This window comes from Zootoca vivipara, chromosome 12, assembly GCF_965207765.1.
Source record: "Zootoca vivipara chromosome 12, rZooViv2.hap1.1, whole genome shotgun sequence".
Taxonomy (NCBI): domain Eukaryota; kingdom Metazoa; phylum Chordata; class Lepidosauria; order Squamata; family Lacertidae; genus Zootoca; species Zootoca vivipara.
The window spans coordinates 26,123,796-26,145,465 of record NC_142595.1 but is presented as its reverse complement, the minus strand read 5'-3'; the positions used below and the strand labels follow the sequence as shown (position 1 = coordinate 26,145,465).

General features: G+C 37.8%; 1 protein-coding gene across 3 annotated transcripts in view; it reads right to left on the bottom strand.

The window, feature by feature from the left end:
- Window positions 1-21,670, bottom strand: part of FBXL20 (F-box and leucine rich repeat protein 20) — an 83,093-nt gene that overhangs the window by 22,215 nt on the left and 39,208 nt on the right. For all 3 annotated transcript variants that reach the window (XM_088656279.1, XM_035136440.3, XM_035136443.3), the window contains 3 exons: window positions 6,625-6,679; window positions 5,133-5,207; window positions 3,241-3,335 (listed from right to left, as the gene is read on the bottom strand). In XM_088656279.1, coding sequence (XP_088512405.1) covers window positions 3,241-3,335; window positions 5,133-5,207; window positions 6,625-6,679 — 225 coding nt within the window. The remainder of the gene's footprint in view (window positions 1-3,240; window positions 3,336-5,132; window positions 5,208-6,624; window positions 6,680-21,670) is intronic.

Genomic DNA, 21,670 nt, shown 5'->3' with positions numbered 1-21,670 from the left:
TTTCCTGCAATTTGTTTTGCCACTCTGTAATTTTTGGGGCCTCTCTTTCTTTCCATCTTTTGGCAATAACCAGGCGAGCCGCTGCTAAAGAATATGACAAAATCTCTTTTGATTGTGATGGAATCTCTGTTTGAAATGTTATGCTTAGTAGGAAAATCTCTGGTCTTTGGGGGATATTTCTCCCCATTATCTTTTGAATCTCGTCATGAATTTTATTCCAGAATTTCTTAATAATTTCACAAGTCCACCACATGTGAAATAGATTTCCATCGTTTCCTCCACACCTCCAGCAAACGTTTGGATAGCCCGCATTTCAAGTAACAAAAGTACCAGAACACTATATCCTATTTTAATTCTTCACAGTCTTTATCTCATCATCCTTACAATGATCCTTCCTGTGAAGGCACTTATGAAGTGAAGGCACTGTGAAGGCACAGATTATGGTGAGCCACAATCAATGGTTTACTGTGAACACAGGGGTGCCTCTTGCTTCATTCTTCCCCTTGTGCAGGGCTGGTGCAACAAACCACAATCCCAGGCATAGAGCCCTGACCAAACAAGCTACAATCCTTAGCCAGAGATCATGGGGCTTGTTGCTCAAGCTCACACTAAGGAAGTAGGAGCAATCCCTGCACATTCACAGGCAAACCATTATCTAACAGTTCACCTGTCAGGTAAGGGCCCTGAGCGGTCAAGCTGATAAAGCATGCACTCCTCTTGCCTCTGGTAGCAGAGCTCTGCAAAGCCCTGGGACAAGCTCTAGTCCGGTCCCATGATACTCAGCAAGTCCATGTCTTTCTGGAAGGTTTTGGAAGTGGTCTGGGCAACATGCATCTTGGATTGTTCTATACTACATTTCCATAGGACTTTAGAAGCAACGTGATCAGAAAAGGAAATAGAGGAAGTTATAGGGAAACTAAAAGGGGGGGAGCCCCAGGAGCAGATGGATTGGGAACGGAATATTGTAAAGTATTTAAAAATATATTGGTTTCTAAATTAAAAGTATTATATAATTCAGTAATAGAGGGTGGGAGGATCCCTCCATCATGGGAACAATCAATAATTATCTTAATTCCAAAACCAGGAAAAGATTTGAAGGACCCAGGATCGTATAGGCCGATTTCCCTAATAAATCAAGATGCTAAAATATTGACCACAATAATGGGAAAAAGGATGAATAATTTTATTTATAAATATATGAATAAAAACCAATGTGGCTTTGTGGCAGGAAGACAGATGTTTAGTTTAATAGGAAGGGTGTTGAATAAAATAGATATAAGAAGAAGAAATAAACTGAAGCATTGGATATTTTAAAGGCTTTTGACTATGTAGAATGGCTGGCGTTAAAAATGATTATAGAAAGCTTAGGATTTGGACAGTGATTTAAGGGATTAATCAGTCAATTATATCTGAGGAACAAGGCATATGTCGTAGTGAACAATAGTGTAACAGAACAAATAACACTAGCCCAAGGTACAAGGAAAGTCTGCCCCCTTTCCCAATTTTACTTGTATTGGTAATTGAAACTCTGGCCAATGTAATTAGAGAAGATGGAAATATAAACGGAATATGCAATAATGGAAAAGAAAAAAATTAACTTATTTGCAGATGACACCTTGCTAATAATCGAAAATGTTGGAAAATATGAAGGTAATAGAGGAACATTTGGAAAAAATTGGAGAAATAACAGGGTCGCAAATTAATTGGTTCAAATAAGAGTTGATGATATTTAACTACAATGAAGAGGAAAAATAAATAGTCTTGAAGGAAATAAAAATAGATATAAAATTAAGAAATGCAATAAAATACTTGAGAATAAGTATAACAAGAAATTTAAAATTTTTAGAACAAGAGAATCTTAACAAATTAAAGAGGGAAATTAAGGGAAAGCTAGAGGAATATATATAAAAAATAATCTTTCATGGTTTGGAAGAATAGCGATAATTAAAATGAAAATTTTGTCTAGTATAATTTTTTTATTTAGAATGTTACCAATTAAGATATTGGAGACAGAGATAAAGGGTTGGCAAAGTATGATTAATACATTTTGTAATGGGATAAGAAGCCTAGAATTAATAAAAGAAAATGGTATAACCCCCAGAAAACAGGTGGACTTTGTATCCCCAACATAAAGATATTGAAAAAGAAGCAAAAGAGAATACTTAAAATAAAGAAATGGGTGGAGAAAATGAGAAGCAAAGAACAAAGATGTTTTGTTTATTGTTCATGGCTACTTTTGTAACATCTGTAGTTACATAATCTTTTATACGTTGTAAGTTGCCTTGAGCATGGTTAAAACTTTGGAAAGGCGGCATGCAAATAAAATGTTTGATTGATTGATTGAAGAAGACCTAAACTAGAATTTGAACACAGGTTTCCTCAATCCAGACTCAGGGACTGAGAGTACGCTGCAACATTTCACTGCAGACACCCACTTCTGTTCTGTAATTCTGTTCAATGGACTGTGATCCAGCAACTGTAGAACCTACCAAGGGTGCAAACGTGAAAGTTGGTGGCTCATGAGGATAGGGATTTTCAGGAGAAAATGAAAAGGGAGTGTTTCTTGTCCTTACTCAAATATTTTCCCACTGCACTACACAGTGCTAAACAGCTGAGGTTTGGGGTTAGCTGCCAGCCATTAACTTGAATGCTTTATTTATGCCATTTAGCTAAAAGAAAGATAAGCCAGAAGGGTGGAAAACAGAAAAGAGGACATGTTTTCTTTTCTCTCTTGAAACCTCTTTCATATAAGAGAGGGGTTTCTTTTAACCTCATGGCACACATCCTTTCAATGGTAATCCCCAGTTCTAGGACACTATAAATTGTTATGGACTCAAGCAGGCAAATACAGTAATATGTTTCCCATACATTTCCTCATTATTTTCTTTCAATTGATGCTCCCCATGCTCTGTAGGACCTGAAAGTCACTCTTAATGGGTTCTTATAAATTCATTCCATTTATTAAAAATTATTTTAATTTGTGAATTAATATACTTCTATATAACCGAAAAGTTATGCAAGTATGCACAACCCCCACTATTTTTGGTAGGCCCATTTTCTAAACTGATAGAAATGGGACCACCTAAGTGTGATATCAATACAGGAGCCAATTATTTTGGAAATGCTATAACCTCATTTGAAAGTGGCTCACTGCCCCACCCTACATGTTCGGGTTCTCCGCTGGATAGAAAAATAAAATTATTTGTGCTTTTTCAGTGGCAAAGCACTTGACCTCTCTACCTTAATGCGTTGTCTCCCACACCTAGGCATCCACGAAGGCTCAGCTTTCGTAAGAAACCCCCACATCTTTTAGAAATATTCTCCACTACACGCCCCTGTAAAAAGACCAGGAAGAGAATTCAATTGATGTGACCTTCCAGAGTAATTAGCTTTGCTTAACTTTCCATGTGGTAAATAACTTTCTCATTTCTTTAGTAAAAGCATGAACTCCCCCTGCTTAACCCACTCCTTCCCGGTTGATACCCTCAAATCCTCCTTAAACTTGTGCATTTAAATTCTGTATTCCAGAAACCTGCGTTCTGTAGAATGTCTAAAATCTATATGTACTTGGTCCATAATAAGCTGAATCTAGGGCAAGGTCACACAATCCCTGTGTGCTGCTCAGATTCTTCTTTGCTTGTGGCAAATTGGTCATCTGAACCTACAGGCACAAATCATGATTTGACACGCCATCATTCAAGCCACATACATGGTTGTTTGCTGCAATATACTCTTTTCCCAGTTTGCGCTGGCAAAAGACAGCCCACAGACAACTATTTTACTTAACAAAATATGAGCTGACAGGAGCCATCAGCATGACAGAAAACCATTAGCCAGCCGTGCATGGGGTCCTGTCACTGAGCCACAATAATATTGGAGAAGTTCAAAGATAATAATAATAATAATAATAATAATAATAAATTATTTATACCCTGTCCATCTGGCTGGGTTTCCCCAGCCACTCTGGGCGGCTTCCAACAGAAATATTAAAATACAATAATTTATTAAACATTGAAAGCTTCCCTAAACAGGGCTGCCTTCAGATGTCCTCTAAAAGTCTGGTAGTTGTTTTTCTCTTTGACATCTGGTGGGAGGGCGTTCCACAGGGCGGGTGCCACTACCGAGAAGGCCCTCTGCTTGGTTCCCTGTAACTTGGCTTCTTGCAGCGAGGGAACTGCCAGAAGGCCCTCGGCACTGGACCTCAGTGTCCGGGCAGAACAATGGAGGTGGAGACGCTCCTGGTATGAACAGTATAGCTTTAAAATTCATGCCAAAAGTTCCTAAGTCATATCCGATGACACGGATCTGACTGCTGCAATGGGAAATTTGACTACATGAGAAAACAGGGAGCTGCCTTATCCCATATCAGACCATTGGTCCATCTAGGTCAGTACTGTCTACTCTACATGGACTGGCTGCGGCACTCCAGGATTTCAGACAGCCCTACTTGGGGTATTTGAGGTGCCGGGGTCTGAACCTGGGTCCCTCTGTATGCAGGGCAGATGTTCCACCACTGAGCTAGGGTTCTTCCACTTGGAAGCCACTAATGTGGCTAAGAGCCCCAAGGAAACAGAACAGGTTCTTTCCACAGCAATGGTTATCACATAAAGAATAGATTTTGTGCAACTAGAAATGGACCAAAATATTTTGGTGCCCGAGGAAGGAAATCCAAATGGCATCCTTACCAAATGGGTGTTTGTTTGTTTTTTAACCCAAATATTTTACAATATGCTGCCCTTAGAAGTACTCCAAAAAGCCCACCACCCAAAATACGCTGTCTCACCCATCCTAATGGTGCATTATTCTTGCAAGTGACCAATGAACTAATTGCCCAGATCTGCTAAATGGGATGTTACCACCCCTGGATCTTTCCCCACTAAAAATATTAACAAGTTAGGGATCCATGTCTTTGCACACAGGTGAGAGTTCACATATCCACAAACCTATGTGCATACCGGTAAAATAAGTTAGCACAGTTTCAGTATCTGAAACCCTGGAGCTAGAAACTAGAAATTAACAATCCTAGCTCTGGGGAAAGATGCAAAAGATTACACAGTTTATTACTGATCTTACATAGTGTTGTAATTACAGTTTAACTAGAGAAATTGCTTCTGCACACCACTTAATTATACCTCTATGTCCCTCTGGAAATCAAACAGGTCAATGCGTTGCCAGTTGCTGCCATCCAGGGCCAGGACATTCCACGCCTGCAGTGAAAAGGGAGAAGACAGAGAAAAGAATGTAAAATGTGGGAAAATATGGCGGAAATATAAAGCAAAACTTGGGGTTGATTTAAACTTGACATCAAAGCAGCTGGCCCTTAATGAGGTGCAGCTTCCAGTGGGATGCTTCTAGCAAACCCATGCGTGAAAGGCCCCAACCATGAACAAATGATTTTCAGTTTGGCAACAGAACTGCTGAGAGAATGCTTAAATCATTGTTTGTTCTGGCTGCCATTTCTTTCTCTTTAAAGAACCACAGACAGTTGGGTCTTCCACAATTCTGAAACAGCCACACCTAGTGATTACACTCAAATGCTCAGGCTACGGTGCCATACTTTGCAGTGAATGACATGATTGTCTGGGTCCGCCTTAGTACAGGTGCTAGCACCCTCTAAAAAAACAAATTGTCTAAGTGGTACATAGGCCTATGGAGGCACGAGTAGTTGCAAAGGACATTTTCCACAATCAAGAGACATGCCAGTGTTTGCGTCCGAGAGAGGTAACAGGAAAATAATTACTGCATATTCCTGCGTCTAAGACTACTTTTTAACCCAGGAAAATCTTCTCAAAAGTCGGGGGTCGTCTTATACGCCGGATCGTATTTCTTACGGCGAGTATATCCCAAACACTCTATTTTAACTGGAAAAGTTGGGGGTTGTCTTATATGCCCAGTCGTCTTATACGCTGGAATATACATATATTTGACAGGTTAGGGACCTTCCCTTTTGCTATGGTGATAACCTTTTACCCCATTATTCAGTATAGGGCAGTTGGCAGAAACATGTAACATCTCTTTGTGAATCTCTATCCTAGGCTATTTGAAAATCTCAAAATAGTAAAAATCCACCCAGTTAGACTTCGCTGGTCGAAACTAAGACAGACCTCAGCTGGTAATATTACAAGAAAAGAAAAGTAAAAAAAAAGGGGTGGGGGTGGGGAATACAACCTGTGGGGAGGATGTGCATTCTATGTCTCTGCACTTGTACAATTAAAGCAGTATTGTACCACTTTTTACAGTTATGGCTTCTCCCAAAGAACCCTGGGTAGTTTGTAAATGGTGTTGAGAGTTGATAGGATGAAAAATTCCTATTCCCTTCACGGAGCTACAATTCCCAGAGTTCTTTGGGAAGAGGAATTGAATGTGAAACCACTATGACACCGGTAGCTCTGCGGGGGAAGAATAACAGTTTTCAGCACCCTTGACAAACAAAAGTTGCCGGGAAGGAGGGAAGCAATGATTTTTTAAAGTGGTATGCTTTAAATATATAGCGCAAATGGGGCCCCTGTTGAAATATTCCTTCAAGTGGACACTTTCTTGGCTTTGCGATATGATTACAAACTGGAGGTGCCCAAGGGACAAGCAATTAAAACCTTACCAGTACTAGTTTGCAAACATTCTTACCCTGGAGACCTGAGCGCAACGGCATAGCGTGACCACATCCAGGAAGGAGAATATTCTGTTAACAAACACATACATACAAATAACTAAACATTGGGTCATGCACATGAGATTCTCCTCCCAAATTGTTTAGCAATAATTGGCATATTTGGTCTTGTAGCCTGTTTCCAGTGCCTGGGCTCAGCCCTGAAAAATTAAAAGTGGAATAGGATTTAACATTTGACCAGTCAAAAAATATGTAGCGATTTGACCAGTCAAATACCTAAAGCACTCATCTACTAGAACGGTAACAAAGATTTGATTCTTGGAATAACAGCAAATAATCAAATATGTGTTGTTTCTCTATTAGGGTTAATTCCTTATTATATGACAACTAGAATTAAGAGACACACTTACTACAAACAGCAAAATCACTTTACTGTTTAAAATAATGGCAATGAATTCTATCACACTATTTCACACATTATGTCTAATAGCAATATTTATGAGCTCAAACAATCCTTGTCAATACTGACACGTTTTGTTAAAAATGCAGTTAAATTAAAAAAGTAAAGTAAAACTAATAAAAAAATAGTAGTATGAACACCACATAGCAAGAATAAAACAGAGATTTTAAATGTGGTTGGGGATGAAAAGAGAGGCAGACAGAGATATGATGTACTCAGACCCTTGCAGGACTCTTGCCTTTATCACTGAATGGCACTTGGATGCAACTAAAATGTAGGCTGTCTTTGTGGAACACTTGACTGTATTGAGTTTTCAGCAAGCACTGCCCATCCATTTTCAAATACATCTTCTCTGTTTAAGGGCTAGCCACTCTTAAATTTGAAAGTGGAAAAATCTCAGGAAACTGGAACCCATTCTGCACCTTTTCTGTGCTCCTGCAGTGCTATGGCACACGAACAGCCCTTCCTTTAATCTCTTAAAACGCTATGCAGCATTTACGATACAGACCACAACTGCAACACGTTGGTAACACTACTTCCTTTTGAACGCATTCCTTTTTTCTGGGATTTATATCTGCATCTTCTCTCCCTAAATCAGGCATCCCCAAACTTTGGCCCTCCAGATGTTTTGGACTACAATTCCCATAATCCCTGACCACTGGTCCTGTTAGCAAGAGATCATGGGAGTTGTAGGCCAAAACATCTGGAGGGCCAAAGTTTGGGGATGCCTGCCCTAAATGCACCTGGATACAGTACTAGAAATCTATCCTACACCTAATCCCTCAGAAAAGCTTCAACAAGTATGAAAATCGAGAAACAGCAAGGATGCTCTAGTCATTAATTTAAATGCATCCGTATGCTCTCAGGTGGTTTATGATAGGGTTCATTTGCGTTGTATCTCCAGGGATAGGCAGATCTCTTTGGGTTAAGAAATCCATGCAAACTTTCCAAGGATATTTCAAGGACTAAAAACAGCACTGAAAGCTGCCTAAAAGCTCAGTAGGAATGCCCTTTTAGGCAAGCTAGAGCAGCTTAGAGACTCTGCAGGCATTGTTTAGTTACACACCCCAGAGCTGCAATGAACTGATGACGATGAGGATGCAGCTTCTTCTTGCCAACAGTGAGGTTGGAATTCCTCAGAGCATTCCTCAGCTAGAACAGGATTCCACAACTCCATATTCCATGAACCTGGCAAAACCATTGTGCATTTGCATAATTCTTTCCTTTCCTTTTCTTTTGAATTTTAACTTTCAATGCAAAATTACAACAAAAATTACAAACATAAAATACAAACAAGCAAGCAAGCAAGCAAGCAAGCAAACAAACAAACAAACACAAAGCAAAACAAACAGAAACAAAAAAGAAAAAACCTACAAAGAAAACCATGCCATCATAATAATCTTTACGTTCATATATACATATTGACTTCCTTCGTCTGTTTTGAGACCTCAAAATTTTTAATCTTTCTGAATTGTTGTGTCTAATGTAAATTACCTCTATCTTTATACCTTTTGCATCGTTTTTCAATTTCTTTAGCTCCGCAAAACTTCACTCATTACATACCGATATACTTACTCCAGAACAATGTTTTTTCATATATTCTTTAACACAATCCCATTCTTTTGCTAATTTTTGGTCCGACTGACCCCTTAAGCATGGTGTGAATCTTGCCAAATTTATATATTCACAAAGTTTAATTTGCCATACTTTTATTGATGGGATTTCCCCCCCTTTCCAGTTTTTTGCTATGAGCATACTGGCAGCTGTTGCCGCATAGAGGAATACTTCCCTTTGATTGCCAGGAATATTGTTTGTAATTATACCTAAAAGGAATGCCTCCAGTTTTTTACTAAAAGATATTTTAAACATCTTTTTGATTTCTTCATATATTTCATTCCAAAAAAATTTAATAGGTCGGCATTCCCACCACATGTGAAACATTGTTCCTATTTCTTTCTTGCATCTCCAACAGGTATTTGATTTTGATTTATAAATTTTTGCCAATTTTATCGGAGTTAAGTACCATTGGTACATCATTTTCATCAAATTTCCTCTGATTGTACAACATGCCGTAAATTTAATATCACATTTCCATAATTTCTCCCAATGATCCAGCTGAATTGTGTAACCTATATCACATGCCCATTTAATCAGAACTTCTTTTACTTCTTCATCCTTTAACTCCCATTCTAATAATAGATTATACATTTTGGATATACTCTTTTTCAAATTTTGTAGCAATGCTTTTTGTAATTTTGATTCTTCTTTTTCAAATCCTATTATTTTGTCCTGATTAAATATTTGGGCAATTTGGTGATATTGTAGCCATGTGGTGCAATATTGCGTCACCTCTTTGTATGGTCTTAATTTTAATTGGCCTTGTTCCTCCTTACCCAGACCTTATATAACAAATGATTACATGACTTAGAAATTCTTTATGCACCGCCACTTTGCTGTAACTTTGATAGGCATGCCAGCCATATTTGTTGTTCCATCCCTCTAAGTCTAAAATATCATTATTATCTAGTGTAATCCAATCTCTGATCCAACTAAAACATGCAGCATCATAATATATTCTCAGGTCTGGAAGTCCAAAGCCACCCCACTCTTTTATGTCTGTTAATAATTTATGTTTGATCCGTGGCTTTTTACCTTGCCAAATAAATTTTATTAGGTCCGATTTCCATTTTTTAAAACATTCTTCTTTACCTATTATGGGGATCATTTGAAAAAGGAACAGGAGTTTTTAGTAAGATATTCATTTTAATAGCCGAAATCCTACCCCAAAGTGTTAAATTCAATCTTGTCCAAATTTCCATTTCTCTTTTTATTTCTTCCCAATTTTTTATAATTATCTTTTAACAAATTTATATTTTTCATTGTTATTTGAATTCATAAATATTTACCGTATATGCTGGCGTATAAGGCGACTGGGCGTATAAGACGACCCCTTACTTTTCAAGTTAAAATATAGAATTTGGGATGTACTCCAGCCCTTTTTTGGCGGGGAGGGGAGGGGAGGCTGTCTTCTCCAGCACTCAAGTCTGCAGCCGGGGAAATGGTGGTTTGTTTGTTTGTTTGTTTGCTTAGTTATTGAGAGGGGGAAAGAAGCCAGAGAGAGGAGAGATAGAGAAGCAGAGAAATCGAGCAAAAGGGGGGAAAGAAACCATAGAGAGGATAGCGATAGAGGGGCAGAGACATCGGAGGCTCACACAGCCAGCGAAAGACGCTGAGCAGCATTGAAAGAGAGAGCGGAGAGAGAGACAACGAGGCTGGCTCAGTGAGCAAAAGGGGAATAGAAGCCAGGGAGAGGGAGAGGGAGAGGGAGAGGAGAGGGAGGCAGAGAAATCGAGCAAAAGGGGGGAAAGAAACCATAGAGAGGATAGCGATAGAGGGGCAGAGACATCGGAGGCTCACACAGCCAGCGAAAGACGCTGAGCAGCAGTGAAAGAGAGAGCGGAGAGAGAGAGAGAGAGACGGAGAGATCCCTTTGCTTTGCGCTGACAAAAAGAGAAGAGGCAGCAGCTTGACACCAATGAAATACACAAAACTGTATCTCTGCGCTGATCCAGGTGACAAAGCCATGAGGGAGCCATTCTCCCTGGCGGGGAGCAGCCCCCTCCCGAGCACGCTTCTTTGCGTTCATATGGTCACTGCATACAGTGGGGATGCGGCCGTTTTTGAGCTCCCCCCACCGTATGCGGTGACCGCAGATTCTTGGACCCAGCGTATAAGACGGGCCCCCAACTTTTGAAAAAAATTTCCTGGGTTCAAAAGCCGTCTAATACGCCAGTATATACGGTAACTTTTTTTTTTACAATTTGTAGTTAAATTTTTTCTACCAGTTCTCCTGATCTCCCATGTTTTTAACCATAAGTCTCATTTTCTCCTTATTCAAAGCAAAACCTGAAACCTTTCCAAAGTTTTCCAATTTTTCTATAGCCTTGGCGATGCTTTCTTTTGGGTTTTCGACCATTAGCAATAAATCATCCTCAAAGTGCATTTACATGATTCTTTTTGTGCTCTCCATCAAAATTATTCTCTGCTCACTCTTTCTGTAAAGCAGAAAAACGCTTCACATCACTAGTAAGTTAGTGAAGGGGAGGGGCAGTGATGAGAATCACAAAGATACAAAAAAAGAAGATAATAATATATTTTACTGGATCACCACCTTGATGTGAAATACATGCAAGTTTTTGATTTACACAGACTACATCAGGATGAATGAAGTGGTTAAGAAAGGGTGGGAAGCTGTTCTAGATATTGACTTAACCCTGGGCATGAATATTATCTAGAAGAAATGAAAGATCTTTTTACTGAGGTACAGTCACGTTCGTTATTAATATTTATACACCAAAGAACTTGGAATCTACACACTGGGGGGTGGGGGGTGGGAAACATATCCACTCCTTTGTCCCATTATCACCTTCTAGACTGGGAGTACTCTACTGCATATATAAACTGTGTGTTTCCAAACCAGAGTAGGATAGGCAAACAGAAAGTAACTCTCAGGCCTTATCCGACAGCTTTCCCCTTTCCCAGTATCCAGAAACCGCCCCACTGCCAAATATAGCAATCTTGGAGGAGGGTTAGACTTGGCAGGATGTGTGTCACGAGGTTTTAAAACTCAGCTCTCTATGAACCTTTCTTTACTTCTCACTCTTCAGAAATTTCCTCTCCATGCATTTATATGCAACAAAGCATGCAAGCATTATAACACAACATTGGAAGGTTTTAGGATTGTGAGAAAGAAAGCAAAAAAGATGCATTTTTGTACTGTGGATAAGTCCTCCACAGCAATTTCTCAAATGTGAAAGTGCTTTACTGGGTGCCCACCAGAGCTGAAGAATGAGTACCTCTACAAATGTTGCTAGACATTTTAATGTGAGATAAACTGTGGTTGCTAGGAAGCAGATTTTTAATAGGTGGCCAGTCAATATATATAGTAACAGTAATAATAATAATAATAATAATAATAATAATAATAATAATAATAATAATAATAATAATAAATTATTATTATTATTATTATTATTATTATTATTACTTATACCCTGTCCATCTGGCTGGGTTTCCCAGGCACTCTGGGAGACTTCCAACAAAATATTAAAATACAATAGTCCGTCAAACATTAAAAGCTTCCCTAAACAGGGCTGCCTTCAGATGTCTTCTAAAAGTCTGGTAGTTGTTTTTCTCTTTGACATCTGGTGGGAGGGCATTCCACAGGGCAGGTGCAAATACTGAGAAGGCCCTCTGCCTGGTTCCCTATAACTTGGCTTATCGCAGCGAGGCACTGGACTTTTAATATATTATTGCAAGCAAATATCGGGCCAGAGCAGGTTGTAAAGCCCCCAAACACAATGGTATATATTGTTTAATAAAACCTTCAGGGAGAAATTTGGTTTAAAAGTCATATGCTAAGAATGTAGCACTACCACCCCAATTACTGCCAAAAAACCCTAGGTTCCCATTTGGGTAGTGGCTTCTTCTAAACCACGTTGATCTACAAAAACCACCAATGAGAGCTAATTTTGAAAGTTGCAAGCATTTAATCATACCTACCTTTCACTGAGATATACAGTGGTACCTTGGTTTAAGAACAGCTTAGTTTATGAACAACTTGGATTAAGAACACTGCAAACCCAGAAGTATGGTAGGTGTTTTGGTTTGTGAACTTTGCCTTGGAAGCAGAACATGTTGAGTGTACTGTATTCCATTTGTAAAATGAGTCCCTTGCTGCTATGGGAAAGCACGCCTTGGTTTAAGAATGCTTTGGTTTAAGAATGGACGTCCAGAACGGATTAAGAGAAAACCCACCTCTATGTTGGCTTTGTGTGCTTGTGTGATCTCCCATCAGCAACACAAAGGCCGCCTTGCCATTAGCCATTTGCTCAGCTCTGCTTTTTAAGAGTAATACGATTTCAGTCCTTTGCAGGTTTAATTAACCTCCTGACCTCTGTTGCTTAATGCCTCTACTTAAATAGCTCACTTTAGGGGAGGGTGGAATATACTACAGTAAGTAGGAGAGAGATGGACTGATCAGCTCAGCTCCAAAGTGGCCCCAAGCCACAGTAGCGAGGAAGTACGCTTACTGATTTATAATTTCTTTTTTATACCGCTTAATAAAACTCTCTATGCAGTTTACAATAAAAACACATTAACACAAAAAATGCAAACATTATTCTATAAAATTACCCCCAAAACTTGCAAGAAAGCACTAAATGGAAAGAACCAGCATAACATCATACTAGACATCTGACAGTTTCAAGTGTTTTTTCCGTTAGTTTACACTGGGGCTTTTATTGTATTGGGTAATTGTTTTATTATAGTTATATTGTATTTAAACTTTTAGCATATTATTTAGCATTATTCACTGTGTTAGTGTTTTATATTTGTATGTACCGTGGTATTTTATGCACTGTGAGATGATTATTTTTATTGATTATACTTTAGTAATTATTCAATTATTCTCGAAGCTACGAACATGAGTTTGGCCAAACTGCGGGAGGAGGTGGTTGAAGGAATGGTTTTTACTAAACAATGCTGATGTGTTAGATCTGGAGGGTCATGATAATGCATTTGGTAGGCATGCATATTTATGGTATGACAAGGTTAAGGCCCATAAAGGCTTCAAAAATCATATAATTAGGAAATCATTGTTTAATGTATGGATAAGATATAAAGACTTGTTAGAAAGGAAAACTCCCAGATGGATTTCGCCTCTCGAGGCGAAGAAACCTAAAAGGACAAATATGGACGAGAACAGGCTGAAATACAATAAAAAAATTCCTTCAGTAGCACCTTAAAGACCAACTAAGTTTTTATTTTGGTATGAGCTTTCGTGTGCACATGCACACGAAAGCTCATACCAAAATAAAAACTTAGTTGGTCTTTAAGGTGCTACTGAAGGAATTTTTTTATTTTACTTCGATCCAGACCAACACGGCTACCTACCTGTAACCAGGCTGAAATACAGACATCTTGATTGAGGTGGGAAATCAATTTAAGTTAAAGCCATATGAACAATTTTTTTTTTACAATCTATTTTTATTAATTTTCCAATTAAAACACAACTATATCACATCCATTATTCCAAATTATACAAATCCATATCTATTAAGCCGAATATTATGCCAAATCTTATAAAATTTTGGAGTTCCCATGCTTCAAAAATTGGGGTTTTCTCGCAACTGTTTATTGCCGTCTTTGTTCTAAAGTCCAAATAATCATTCAAAATCCATGATAGTCACAATCTTCCCCTGCAGTCACTAAAATATTTTCTTCTTTCATCCAATTTTTCCACCGCCGCTGAAATAAGCATCAAACGAGATTTCCCATATATTCATTCTCCTGTGTGAGTTTTAATCAGTCCGGCCTCCCCATAAATCCCCATAAATCCTCTTTGTCTGGAGTGCTTTCCTCTTGCGCCGATCTTTCAACACAAAACAGCGCCATCTTAAAGAGCTCAAATCACTTTCGTTTTCTTCTCGACGTTATTTTGCAGACGATCATAGTAAAATTTACAGCTTTTCTGGGCATAGGCACAGCTGTCACATTATGTACAGACTCTTAATAAATTTATAGCTCTCCTTGCCCTATAGCTGAACTTAACTTCAGATCGCTGTTCAAATTCCAAGTGCGTCACACCTCATAAATCCAAACGCTTCCAGCCGCACTCCGATTGTCCAGTTGGAGGGGGGGCCCTCTCTTCAACAGTTTTACAACTTCTAACCATATAATATTGATAGTTTTATAAAGTCCAACTCACACAGTTAAGTTCCATTTCTCATTTGTTCCAAACAAACAGGACATCACGTCCGGGAAGGTATGATATAACTCGTAGAGTGTATGAAAAAAATAACAAAGACTCACTTCCCTTCTCGTGGGGTCCCAATCAATCTTTCTTGCCGATGATATACTCCCTCACTCCTCACACTCAGCAGCGAAAATTCCTTGGCAATAAACAGAGGTTCTGCCCTTCCTTTTTGAAGCGCGTCCATGAATTTAAGCCCAATTATCTTCTTTAATCATGGAGATCCCGCCACACAGGTAGGCGTCTGGGGAGTTCCGCTCCTCCATAAGTGCTTTCAGCCCTGGCCCCCCCACCCCTTGAACAGTCGGGGTGGGTTTAGGGGCATCCGCGGGCCTGCGGCCCCTCTCCGTAACCCCCGGAGAGGTGGGGAGGTTGCCATTTACTCCCCTAGCAACCGCCAAGTTCCTTATGAAGGTCGGAGGGATGGAAAAAGGGTCAGCCATTCCTGCAGGCGGAACCGGAACTCTAAAGCCATATGAACAATTGAAGGAGAAGATAAGTGATTGGTTTCAGTATGTACAGATAAATGAAGCATTTAAAATAGATAAAAAAGTTGGATTTCAAACAGAGAAATCAAAATTGGAAATAGAACTAATAGAGGCAAACAGTAAAAATTTGTCCAGAATGTATAATTTATTGTTAGAGTGGCATTTGAAGGATGAGCAAACAAAAACGGTTATGATTGAATGGGCCAAAGATTTGGGTCACAATGTTATGATGTCAGATTGGGAAAAGTTGTGGAAGAAGGGTATGAAATTCACGGCATGTACTGTATTGAAGGAGAATTTAATGAAAATGATGTATAGGTGGTATCTGACACCGGTTAAATTAGCGAAAATGTATCATAAGGGTGATAACAAGTGTTGGAAATGTAAAGAGGAAATAGGCTCATTCTATCATATGTGGTGGACATGCCCCAAGATAAAAGGCTTCTGGGAAATGATTTATAATGAAATGATATACAAAAATACATTTTTGAAAAAACCAGAGGCCTTTTTACTTGGAATAGTCGGGGAAGAAATCCCAAAAAAAGATGTCAACTTGTTTATGCACGCCACCACAGCTGCGAGGATTTTACTTGCGAGATACTGGAAGAAAGAAGAATTGCCCTCTCTACAAGAATGGCAAATGAAAATGTTGGACTTTATGGAATTAGCAGAATTGACAGGAAGACTCTGAGACCAGGCGGATGAGAGAATGGAGGAAGATTGGAAAAAATTCAAAGTATATTTAGGGAATTATTTCTGAGTAATAAAAGACTGACCATCTAGGGAAATACCGAAGTTAAGGCATTAGGGAAAAAAGGAAAAGATTATAAAGCAGGAAATTGAGTTATAAATATAAGATTGAGATTAAGATGAATTAAGAAAAATATGATGATGAATTTAAAAAGTAATGAGCTAGAAACTGTTACAGATGATTTTAAAATGAAAATCAGATAGAGGGGACTTGGGGAAGCAAAAGAGACAATGATTCAAAAGATGATATAAGATGAAATGTGTTTATTGTTTTTGTTGTTTTATATTTTTATGTTCTGTAGTGTTATATTGTTAATGTGTTATGTTTTTTAAAATGTTTTTATAAAATCTAATAATTTTTTTTTTATTTAAAGGAAGACAGGAGTGCCTGGCGTGCTATGGTCCATGGGGTCACGAAGAGTTGGACACGACTAAACAACAACAAATTATTCAATGGAATTGCTAAGAGTGAATTTTTGTTTAATTATTATTTGCTGGTATGTTGAGTTAATTTTACCGTGTACTATTATATTCTAATGTATTATTGCATACATTATGCAATAATACAGGTGGCGCTGTAGGTTAAACCACAGAGTCTAGGGCTTGCTGATCAGAAGGTTGGCGGTTCGAATCCCTGCAATAGGGTGAGCTCCCGTTGCTCGGTCCCAGCTCCTGCCCACCTAGCAGTTCGAAAGCACATCAAAGTGCAAGTAGATAAATAGGGACCGCTCCGGCGGGAAGGTAAATGGCGTTTCCGTGCGCTGCTCTGGTTCGCCAGAAGCAGCTTTGTCATGCTGGCCACATGACACGGAAGCTGTCTGCGGACAAACGTTGCCTCCCTCGGCCTATAGAGCGAGATGAGCGCCGCAACCCCAGAGTCGGACACGACTAGACCTGATGACCTGATGATCAGGGGCCCCTTTACCTTTTATTATTGCATATTACTTTATTTGATATTTTTATTGTAAAGTCCAATTTTTATCATGACTTTTTGTATTGGATCAGATTATTAAAAGGTGTGTGATCTTTGCTGTATACTTGGTTGTTGCAAAACCACAGTATAGAAAGGTGGTCTACAAATTAAAAGTGAAATGGAATGGAATGACATGACATGAAATGAAGGCAATGTGTAAACCAGTCCTTAAAGGTAAAGGTAAAGGGACCCCTGACCATTAGGTCCAGTCATGATAGACTCTGGGGTTGCGGCGCTCATCTTGCGTTATTGAGTCGAACGTTTGGGCACTGCAGCAGTTTTACGAATTGTTGCTGAGCAACTAGATGTGTCTCAACCTGCTGTGTTCCAGACCACAGCTTCTTTTTTTTTTTTCAATTTAAAAAATCAAGTTTATTAATCAATTTAAAACATAACATAGAACAGAGGCATAGACGGCAACAGTGTAAGACAAAAACATCCAATCTTATAAATCATGACCATTGCCTATATCTATGCATATCTATGCGAATAAAAAAATACCCCTTCCCCCTCCCCCCTCCCCTCTTTCTTTCTAAACCTTCCCTTACCATCATCCCTCCCTCCCCTCTGTTACCCTCTTTCCATATCGTACAATATGTATGTTATATATATATACAACAATTTCAGAACAAGAAGAGAGAGAGAAAGATCAATAAGAATCATCGAAACTATAAATGTTAACTCCTTCCTGCCATTTTCTAATGTATTCTTAAACTTATGCGAACGTACTACACCCAGTATATTTCTCTATTATACATGTCTAATACGTTCATTTTTCTTCATGCATCAAAAACCATATATATAAATTCAATTTTTCTTTCCCCTTTCTTTCTGTTTAATCAATTATTACCAAATTCAGTGCACCTTTAGTATAGTTTTGAACGTATAATTTATATTTTATCCAATTTTCTGAGAAGTTTTTTTGCGATTTGCCTTTCAGGTTGTTTGTTAATAGGGCCATTTCTGCCAATTCTTGTAATTTACTCTGCCAATCCGTCAAAGTGGGGGCTTCAGTCTCCTTCCAGCTTTTTGCTATCAATAACCTAGCGGCTGCGGTTGCATATAAAAATAGTTCTTTCATTGCCGTTGGAATTTCGTTTCCAATTATACTTAAAATAAACGCTTCCGGCTTCTTAACAAAGGTTGTTCCTAGCATTTTCTTAATTTCCTCATAGATTTGGTTCCAAAATGTTTTGATCTTTTGGCAGGCCCACCACATGTGAAAAAGGTCACCCTTGTTTGCCCCACACCTCCAACAGGTGCTTGATGCATTTTTATATATTTTTGATAGTCTATAAGGGGTCAAGTACCACCGATGCTGGACTTTGAGCATGTTTTCTTTAATAGTATAACTCGCTGTAAAATTCATGTTAACCCTCCATAGTTGTTCCCAGTCTGCCAACATAATGGGTCGCCCAATATCTTGCGCCCACTTTATCATATTGCTTTTTACAGCCTCCTCCATTACGTGGTAATCCAGTAATAATTTGTACATTTTTGATATAATTTTGTTATTATTATTTATTAAGTTGACTTCTAATTTTGATGGTTTTTTCTCGAATCCTAATTTCTTATCCTTTATGAATAAGTTATAAATTTGATGGTACTCCAACCATGTTGTGAAATATTTTTTAACTTCTTCATATTTTTTAATTGTTATTTGCTCATCCTTTTCTATTAATATGTTGTTATATGTTGTCCAGCATCCGTTCATGTTTCTTTTCTTGACCGCTGTTGCTTCCGTTGGGGATATCCATTTTGGGGTTTTTGGTTCTAAGTATTTTTTATATTTCCCCCATGTTTTTAGTAAAGGATATCTTATTATATGATTATTAAATCCTGTGTGGGACTTGCATTTCTCATAATTTAGGTAGGCATGCCACCCAAATCGGGTGTCATGCCCCTCCAAATCTAAAAGTTCTGTATTTTTCAGAATGAACCATTCCTTTAACCATACGAAGCACACCGCCTCAAAATAAATTTTTAGATCCGGGAGCCCGAACCCCCCCCTTTCCTTAGTATCGATTAATACTTTATGCTTTAGTCTGGGTCTTTTCCCGGACCATATAAATCTTGATAATTCTTTTTGCCAATTATCTAAAAATTCTAATTTTCGTATGATTGGAATTGTTTGAAATAAGAAGAGTAATTTTGGTAACACATTTAATTTAATTGCAGATATGCGCCCCAGAAAGGAGAGGTGAAGTCTATTCCACAGTTCTAAATCCTTTTTTATTTCCCCCCAAGTTTTCCGATAATTATCTTCAAATAGGTTTAAGTTTTTTGGAGTGATCCAGATCCCCAGATATTTTATTTTCGAATATATCTTTAAATTTGTTGCTTTTTCTATATTCAATTGTTCTTCCTTTGATAAATTTTTAATAGCTTTGTTTTTCCTAAATTTAATTTAAATCCCGAGACTTTCCCATACTCTTTCATTACTTCTAATACTTTATTCAAGCTTTCTTTAGGCTGTTCCGTAGTAATTATAATGTCATCTGCGAATGATTTAATCTTATATTTATTTTTCCCTAAAATTATCCCTTTAATCTCTTCTTCATTTCTTATTTTTTGACATAATACTTCCAGGGCTAATATAAAAATTAGTGGGGATAGTGGACACCCCTGTCTTACTCCTTTGTTAATTTCGCATTTTTGAGACACCCTTCCGTTTATTATGATTTTTGCTGTTTGTTTTGTATATATTGCTTTGATGTTGTTATTGTACTGTTCTCCAAATTCCATATGGTGCATTAATTCTTTCATAAATTTCCAGGAGACCCTGTCGAAGGCCTTTTCGGCATCGACCGCCATTAAGGCAGCCGGTTTCTCTATCCGCAAATCTAAATATTCCAATATATTGATTATATTTCTTGTGTTATTATAGATATGTCTCCCTGGTAAGAAGCCTGATTGGTCCCTGTGTATTAATTCATTGAGGACCTTTTTGGTCCTCTCTGCCAGTATACTCGTATACAGCTTGTAGTCATTATTTAGAAGAGCTATAGGTCTATAATTAGAAATATCTAAAATATCTTTCCCTTGTTTAGGTATAATTGTAATGTAGCTTTCTTTCCAAGAGTTTGGCATTTTCCCTTTTTGTTGTATGTTATTCATTACATTTTTCAAAGGCTCTATCAATACCTCCTCTAATTTTTTATAATAAAGTGATGACAAACCATCTGGGCCTGGAGATTTTCCTACTTTTGTATTTTTTATAGCCATTTGAATTTCCCGTGTAGTAATTGGGGCGTTTAGTATTTCTCTCTGTTCTTTTTTTAGTTTTGGGAGCCCATTTTGCTCTAGATAATGTCTTATCTCTTCTAAAGTTTCTTTCTCTTCCTTATATAATTCATTATAGAATTCACCAAAGCATTTTTCAATTTCTTTAGGGTCATTTATAATTTCCCCATTATTTTTTAATTTATTTATTATTCTTTCATTCTCTTTTTTTTTCAGTTGCCATGCCAAGATCTTTCCAGGCTTATTGGCTCCTTCAAAATATCTTTGTTTCATTAGTTTTAGTTTCCACTCCATTTCCTCACTTAATAACATTGAATATTGGGATTGGAGTAATTTGATGTTTCTCTTTAACTCTACGCTATCTGGTTTATTATAAAGGTCCTTTTCATTTTTTCTAATTTGTTCTATTACCTCTTGTTTCTTTTTTTCTTTTTCTTTTCTCTGAATTGTGTTTTGTTGTATAAAGTACCCTCTTAATACAGCCTTGCTGGCATCCCAAACAGTTTCTATATCCACTTCTTCTGACATGTTAAGTTTAAAATATTCTTTTAGTGTTTCTTTTGCTTTTTGTATAATCTGTTCATTTTTTAGGAGAAATTCATTTAGCCTCCATCTTGTTGGAGCTTCCCTATTCCCTTTTAGCCAGACCATAACTGCGTTGTGGTCTGAAAGCGTTTTTGGTTGAATTTCGGCTTTAAAGATTTTTAAGGTCAGTTCTTTTGTTACCCAGATGGTGTCTATTCTTCCTGCTGAATTTTTCGGATAAGAAAAGAAGGTATATTCTCTTTGAAATGGATTTTTACTTCTCCATGCATCCTCTAAACCAAAAGTTTCTATTAGCTTGAAGAAAGTATTTGGTAATTTCATTTGTTTTTTTTCCCCGGTTTTAACTGATCGATCTAGCTCTGGTGCTGTCACTCCATTTTGATCCCCTAATAAAATTATTTTTTCACCCACATTTTCTATTAATTTAGTCTCCAAATTTTGATAGAATTCACTTTTCCTTTCATTTGGGGCATATATTCCAATCACGATTATTTTTTCTCCTTGAACTGTCACCTCTATTACAACTGTCCTACCTTGTGTGTCTTTATAGATCAATTTTGGTTCTAATTTTTGTTTAGCGTAAATTACTACTCCTCTTTTCTTATTTTTGTCCGAGGAAACAAAGTCCATACCTAATTTCTTATTGGACAGAATTCTTACATGATTTTCTGCCACATGTGTTTCCTGAAGGCATATTAAATCGAGTTTTTGTTTCAAAAGCACATGTTCTACTTTATTTCTTTTAGTTTTTTCATTTAAACCATTAACGTTCCAGGTGACTATTTTTAAA